The sequence below is a fragment of the Galeopterus variegatus genome, unplaced genomic scaffold (genome assembly GCF_000696425.1).
Source record: "Galeopterus variegatus unplaced genomic scaffold, G_variegatus-3.0.2 Scaffold528, whole genome shotgun sequence".
NCBI classification, from domain to species: Eukaryota; Metazoa; Chordata; class Mammalia; order Dermoptera; family Cynocephalidae; genus Galeopterus; species Galeopterus variegatus.
In genome coordinates, this window is record NW_007726639.1 from 166,873 (window position 1) to 174,778 (window position 7,906).

At 43.7% G+C, this 7,906-nt stretch overlaps 1 protein-coding gene across 3 annotated transcripts; it reads left to right on the plus strand.

The window, feature by feature from the left end:
- The first annotated feature begins 1,468 nt into the window (after positions 1-1,468).
- Positions 1,469-6,070, plus strand: PJA1 (praja ring finger 1, E3 ubiquitin protein ligase). 3 transcript variants are annotated; one of them, XM_008569777.1, is made up of 3 exons: positions 1,548-1,627; positions 3,470-3,987; positions 4,555-6,070. In XM_008569777.1, exons 2-3 carry the CDS (start codon positions 3,698-3,700, stop codon positions 5,618-5,620), a joined length of 1,356 nt encoding a protein of 451 aa, XP_008567999.1. In that variant the 5' UTR covers positions 1,548-1,627; positions 3,470-3,697; the 3' UTR covers positions 5,621-6,070. The 3 variants fall into 3 exon arrangements, with proteins under 3 accessions (XP_008567998.1, XP_008568000.1, XP_008567999.1); XM_008569776.1 differs by having other exon boundaries at positions 1,469-1,627; positions 3,470-6,070; XM_008569778.1 differs by having other exon boundaries at positions 1,535-1,627; positions 3,796-6,070.
- Positions 6,071-7,906: the final 1,836 nt, after the last annotated feature.

Sequence of the window (7,906 nt, forward strand, 5' to 3'; positions counted from 1 at the left end):
ATATGTGGATATAGAAAAACAAACGTGCACAAAAAGGAATCACATCAACTTGCAAATAGGGCTTATTTTAGGGAAAGAAGTAAGGTGAATAGGATAAAGTGATAGCTTCAAATGTAATATTTTGTTTCAAAAACAGAAGGATCTGAGGATCTGAAGGAAATAAAATTTGCTTAATCTGTGTGGCGGGTGCATTATATGTGTATTTTACACTCTGTATTTTTCTGTATGTTTGAAATATTCAAAAATATTTTTATAAGAGAAAATGCTCCTCTCTTGAGTACAAAAATACATAAACATTAGATCAGGCTTATTAATTGTGTTGTTCAATATCTATATCCTTATTTATTTTGCAGCCTATTTGATCTATTTATACCCTAAGAAGTGTAGTTAAGTCTCCCACTGTAATTGCAGACTTCCCGTCTCTCTTTATATTTCTGACAATATTTGCTTTATATATTTTGAAACTACATTGTTTAGCTCACAAATTTTTGTGACTATCATATCTTTTTCTGTGAATGAAACAATCTGTTTTATTCTCTTTAATGCTTTTGAGTTCTTGATTTTTATAACGTTAATATCACTACAAGTTTTTTTCCTCTTTCCTTTCCTTTCTTTTTTGCCTTCTTTCCTTCTCTTTCTTCCCTCTTCTTTGATATATATGGATTTGTTCCCGCCCTTTTGTTTTCTTTTCACATCCTTTTTTCTCGCCACACACCCCATTTCTTGCCCTTTGTTAGATTAGGTTTTTCTTTTTGTTCCACATATGTTACTTTAATGACTTGAAAGTTATACATCTTATTTCTATTCTGTTGTTTACTTCCATTAAGAACGAGACTTTGCTACTGTTTCATTCTTTACATTGGAAGTCGTTACATTGGCTGCAAAGATTAGAACTCTATTATAAAGTGTAATTTAAAGAGTTCTGACTTCAGTAAAATTGTATAAATCCAAAAGACGTAACTAAAATATTTTTTAACTGCAGTACAACTTCCGGAATGTGAATCCGTGTTGTGTTACATGATTAATCATTTCTTTTGGAGAGAGAAGCTTGGTTTTGTGATTAATACTAACAAATTCTACTGTAAACACTTCAATTTGCTTCAACCACCAAGTTAAAAAAGAAAAAGCTTACTGCAAACCCAAATATAGCTTCACACTGTTAATACTTCCAGTACAAACCATAACATATAACATAGGATGTGATATAATAATATAATTACTCACATTGGAATTAATCATAAAGAATTTACAGATTTCATTTTATTGAGGAAGAAACAGAGGAGAAGGGAATATGGCTAAATGTTTAACATTTGTGAAAGCTGGCTGTTTGTTACATTTTTCGCTGTCCTTTTCTGTATCCTTGACGATTTCATCATTTAAAATGAAATAGTGCTCTCGGGCCCACCCTGATTTGTTGCGAGCAGCTGCCGCCCCCGCCACATCCAGTGGGCGGGCTTGGGCGGACTCCACAATCACTTCCGCCGCCGCAGTCGCCACCCGCGGGGCTGCTGTCTGTTGGGGGAGGAGCTCGAGACCAGGGAGCAGCGGCTCTGGCGGTCGTGGCGGTCGTGGCGGTCGGAGGTCCGAGGTTCTGCTCCTCTCAAGAGCTTGCGGCTGCCTGGACTGGGTGAGTGAAAGGCTGATGGTTCGACTCATCCAGGCGCTGGCGGAGGGCGAGCGGCCGGGCGGGGGGCTTGTGACCCGGCAGCGGGGGCGAGGATTTGGGGTATTCCAGAGAACTGCTTTTCAGGTTCGCCCCTCAGGAAGGGGTGGGGCGGTCGCGGGACCTGGCTGCAGAGTAGGGCCCGTGTCCTCCATCGGCCTGTTTGAGGGCCGCAGCCTCCATTGCCAGGCCCTTTCGGGGCTTTATCGCTGTTTGAAAGGGGAGTGGTGGTCGCGGTCCTCTCCTTCGCCCTGCCTCTCTTCTCCTCTCCTCTGTCCTCGGGCCCCATTGCGGAGCACTCCGTGACCTGCCCTCCCCCATTTTGCTGTGGTTTTGCTGAATGGTAAATGGTTAAGATTGTTAGATGAAAATATTGTTCCCGGGAAAAGAATTGTTGCCAGAAAAAAAAAAAATTTCCAGGTAAAAACTATACTCATTCACGCCCCTTCCCACCTCCCCACCACCGTCACATCGGTTTGGGTCTGACGTTTGAGCTGATAACATTTTCCCTCTTATTATGACATTGCGCCCCCCTGCCCCGTGTCTTGCGTGCGCACGCGCGCACACACAGGTACGCACACACAGAAACCTTCCATTGAAGCCCCCTCCCTGCCCCTCCATCCTCAAGGTTCCAGTGTGTCCCCTGCCCCGCGCATGCGCAGACACACACGCAAAACCCTCTCGCACTCCCTCACATCCTCCAATGCCTTCCCTCTCCCCTCACCACCTACCTCATATACACCTCTAGAACTGGCACCCCGCTTCCCCCTGCCTCTGTCCTCTGGCCAACATACACACACACACACACACATGCCCTCCAAGACCACCCTCCTTCTGCCTGCCTGCTACATACACACAGAAGGACATCCTTCTCTTGCTGGCCACTGACACACATATGCACCCCCACACTATCATTCACACATCCTTCTCAAATGCCCTCCTCTCTTGCTCTCTGCCTGCCACATACGTGCATCAGCAGCCCTCCTTTGCTGGTCTCAGAAGTGCACACACATTCACATGCATCCTTCTCTGGGGATACCACCCCACTCCCTGCTTGCCACATTCACACATGCAGATGTTCCTTGATTGCTGGCCTCTGTTCCATGCCACACACACATCCCTCTCCAGTGCTGCCCCGCCTACCATTGATGCCTGCTGCATTTGATCACACTGATGTTTCTCCATTGTGGCCTCCCATTTTGATGAACATATACACACGTACATAGTCTCTCTCTCTCTCTCTCTCCTCTCTCTCTCGACACTTCTCTCCATTACCGCCATACCCTTCCGTGCCTGCAGCATAAAATAAACACAGGCGTCCCTCCATAGTTCCAGCTGCCATACATACAGCTATACACACACACATTCTCTTTCTCTCATACTTACACACAGCCCTCTCCTCTGAAGCCACCCCACCCATGCCCATCATTTTTGTATCCACATCCAGAGTGGGTCTCATTCTGTCTTAACACTCACACTCTTTCCCCCTACAAACATCCCTCCATTGCAAGATTGCTGGTTCCCCTTCCAACTGCCCATTTCCTCCTGACAGATACATAGGCACTCATGCATACATAGTGATCTATATTTTCAACTCTATTCCAATTTGCATTTGTCCCGCATGTCTGCAGGGCTCAGAAAAACACAGACACCCCATAAAAAGCCCACAGCAGTCTTTCCTTTTCCCACGTTGGCACAATTCCACCGTACTTCACCCACCTTCCAAGTGTCCAGTTATCCCCAAGTCTGACTTTCCTACAAACTCAGTCTTGTAATCATTTTGCCAACATTAAAAATATGTTCCAGGTCTACACCTGACAGTCACTGGAATGCTACTCCAGGCCTTAGAAGAAAGTGAAACTAATTTTAAAGGCCCCTTATTCTTTCTGTTACCTGCCTGCTGAACTGAAAATAAATCTCCCTGCTCCTTTATTCTGAACTGAGTTGACTTTCCCATCTCGAAAACGTGTGCAGAGAGCAGGAGCCTTTCCACCCAAGCTCCAGCTGTATTGGAAACCTTCCTAAGTCAGAGCAATGGGTCAGGAATCTAGCAAGCCTGTGTGGCCCAAACCAGCAGGAGGGTATCAGTCCAGTACAGGCAGGAGATATGGAAGAAGGCATGCTTATGTCAGTTTCAGGCCATCCACGAGCCAGCAGGAAAGGATTGCCAGCCAGGGAAAGACAACATCTGAAGTCGCAATGCACAGATCAGCCCCCAGTCAAACCACCAAGAGGAGCCGATCGCCATTTTCCACCACTCGTCGCAGTTGGCACAGAGAGAGCTCGGGCACCGGTCTGAATGTTGATAATGAGGACTATTCCAGGTATCCACCAAGAGAGTACAGGGCTTCGGGTGGCAGAAGAGGAATGGCTTATGGACATATTGACTCTTATGGGGCAGATGATAGTGAGGAGGAGGGGGCTGGGCCTGTTGAGCGACTACCAGTGAGAGGGAAAGCTAGCAAGTTTAAAGATGATAAGCTGTATGACCCAGAGAAAGGGGCAAGGTCTTTGGCTGGGGTGCCTCCACAGTTCTCTGGTATTAACCATGATGTTAGAGAGGAGCTTGATGAGTTAGATCCAGCCCCTGCAACAAGATGCTCTGCTGGCAGAGCTGAGTTCCTGCAGCAAAATAGCGTGGTCTCTCAGATGTCTTGTGCTGAAGGCAAGGTGGCCACAAATGGTGACAGCTTGGAGAGGGAGAGACGAAAGCAGAATTTATCTGCACGTCCTGGCAGGGCTCCTGTGAGTATGTGTGGTGGTGGGGAAAACACCCCAAAGAATGCAGAGGAACCAGTAGTGAGGCCCAAAGTCAGAAATCTGGCAAGTCCAAACTGTGTGAAACCAAAAATATTTTTTGATACTGATGATGATGATGATATGCCACACAGTACTTCCAGGTGGAGGGATACTGCCAACGCCGATGAAGGCCACTCTGATGGCCTAGCAAGAAGAGGCAGAGGCGAGAGTTCAAGTCTCTACTCTGAGCCGAAGTATCCTGAAAACAAGAGGGAAGTGAGGAACGACCAAGTGAAACCAGAAAAAGTGCCGAGACGGCGACGAACCATGGCCGACCCTGACTTCTGGACATATACTGATGATTACTACAAATACTGTGATGAAGACTCTGACAGTGACAAAGAGTGGATTGCTGCTCTGCGTCGAAAGTATCGAAGTCGAGAGCAAACCCTGTCCTCCAGTGGTGAAAGCTGGGAGACACTGCCGGGGAAAGAAGAGCGTGAACCTCCGCAAGCTAGAGTGAGTGACAGTGCCGGTGCCGGCACCAGCCCCAGTCCCAGCACTGGTGCCAGTGCCGGTGCCAGTGCCAGTAGCAATGGCAGCAGTTATCCTGAAGAGGTTCGAGAACCATCTCTTCAGGAAGGGGAGCAGGCATCCCTGGAAGAAGGAGAAATTCCTTGGCTCCAGTACAATGAGAATAGCAGCGAGGGGGATAATGATTCTGGTCAGGATTTGATGCAACCTGGTGTATTCATGCTGGATGGAAACAACAACCTTGAAGATGACTCCAGTGTGAGTGAAGACCTAGAAGTGGATTGGAGCCTCTTTGATGGATTTGCAGATGGGTTGGGAGTGGCTGAAGCCATTTCCTACGTAGATCCTCAGTTCCTCACCTACATGGCACTTGAAGAACGCCTGGCCCAGGCGATGGAAACTGCCCTTGCCCACTTGGAGTCTCTCGCGGTGGATGTAGAAGTGGCCAATCCACCAGCGAGCAAGGAGAACATCGATGCTCTTCCCGAGATCCTGGTCACTGAAGATCATGGTGCCATTGGTCAGGAAATGTGCTGCCCAATTTGTTGCAGCGAATATGTGAAGGGGGAGGTGGCAACAGAGCTGCCGTGCCACCACTATTTCCATAAGCCGTGCGTGTCCATCTGGCTTCAGAAGTCGGGCACCTGTCCCGTTTGTCGCTGCATGTTCCCTCCCCCACTCTAAAGACCAAGGCTGTTTACTCCTGGTCTGATGATTTTCCCCATCTGAAATCTACAATACTGCAGGAGCCCTGTCAAAATCAACAATGAAAATTAAACCAATTGGTTAATTAGACTAAACCTGTCAGTTTCTTGTGAGTGTTTCCAATGTGAAAACAGTGTATATGATTGCATTAAAAATCATATTGTCTTTTAGAGGTTAGAAAGGGAAAACTAAACTTTCTAAATGCTACTTGAGATTGCAGTAAGAACATACATTTTCTAACCTGAAAGTTGAAATAAGTCGCATTTGTTTTCTTCAGTAGAATATGTTGCTGTTAATTGTAATGTCAAGTTTATCTGTTAAGTATGTTCAAAAGGCAAAATCATTTTTGTTGCATGTAATGGGTTAATGTTCCTGTAATTGAAGTGCCGTAAAAGCTTATTAAAGTTTTTCTTTTGGTTTTACATGGTATAGCAGAATTGTTTGGTTTTGTTTGAAATGGTGGTATTAAGTGACTTTATAATTGATCCCTTGCATCTGTGTCAAAAGTAGAGTTTTTTGGTATCCTTAACAGTAGAAAAACTTGTTTTGCTGGAAATGCTGACTCTAACAACAGCAAAAAAATGAAGGTAATGATTTTTTAAAAGCAATAAAGTGTGTAATTGTCAAACTTTACTATAGGGAAAAAGATTGAATTGAGAAAGAGCGAAGGAAAAAAACAATAAGAAAGCATGGTAAAAATACAGAACAATAGTAGGAATAAATCCAAACTGAATATAGGGATGAAAGAGTTAAAATCACCTTTGAGAAAATAGAAACTCTCAGAGGGAATGGATAAAAAAATAAAGCTATATGCCAATTATATACCTCAACACAGTAACACAGATAGGAATAGAAAAATATATGCCAGACAAGTGCTGCAGGAAAACATAGTCACCTACCTACACAGAGTGAACAGGTTTCCACATTGGCCATATTTGCTTCAGATCTCTCTCTCCCCTGCCCCCCACCTTTCTCTCTCTCTCCTTTTTTCTCTCTCTCCAATAAATGAAAAATTTCAGGTACAGGTGAAGTTCCTCACCCCGTCATATTTACCTTCTTCCTTCCATAGAGGTAAGCACTACCCAGAAAATGGTGTGTTTACTTCTCATCTGTGTCTTTAGACATATATGCAAGTGTGTGTATGTGTATATGTATGTATATGTGTATATATGTATATGTGTGTGTATATATCCATAACCATTGTGGTATATTTATGTTTTTAAAGTGGACATAATTGATAGAATGTATATCTCATTTTGCAACTTTGTTTTTTCACTCAACATTGTTTTTGAGATTTAGCCACTTTTGATACATGTAGACTTAGTTCATGCATTTTAACTGCTGTATACAAAATATTCAATTGTATGAATTACCTTATTCATTCCCCTATTGGTGGACATTCGGGTTCTTCCCAGCATTTGTGGCAGTGAACATACTAAAAAGATGTCCCTTTGTGCACTTCTGTGAATTTCTTTAGGGGTAAGTATATGGAAATGAAATTTCTGGGTCCTAGGGTTTGAGTACCTCCACCCCAACTGGATATTGCCGAATTGCTTTCCAAAGTGATCATACTAATTTATGCTCCTACCAACAGTTTATGAGAGTTGTTTTCCCACATCTCCAACAAGCCTAGGTATTGTTAATGTTCAACCACACTGGCAATTGGTGATATGTAAATGAACACACCAATGGAACATATTGTGTCCATCAGAAAGCAATAGTTTTTCTTCATGATAACATCAAGTTTGGGCTAGGAAGAGAGGAAATGAGAAGACTCATGCAGTTGGTGTGCATGTAAATCACAGAAGCCTTTTTGGGGAGCAGTTTGGGTAGTAGCCATCAATCAACATGTAAAGTGGTGCATGTCCTTCAACCCAACTTAGATACTTTGGTAGCATGGAATTAGTACTATGCAGCAGTTGGAAGTTGTATGTACTGATATGGAAAGATCTCCAAGACATAATGTTAAGTAAAAAAAAGCATAGCGCGGAGAAATGTGTACAGTCTTTGTATAAAATAAAACATTATAAAACCAAATTAAATATGAAAATCCATAGAAAGCAGTGGTTACCTCTGGGGAGGGACAGAGGATTGGGGGAAAGGAGTGAGGAAGGGGGCTTTTGGTTTTTCACCTGAAATAATGAATTTAGTTGATTTTTTTTACCATGTCCGTTTTTTTTATGAATATTAACAAAATAGGTAAAATCAAAAAATATTCGAATTTAAGAAAAGAAAGATATCATCATTCTCTTACTGAAAGTACAG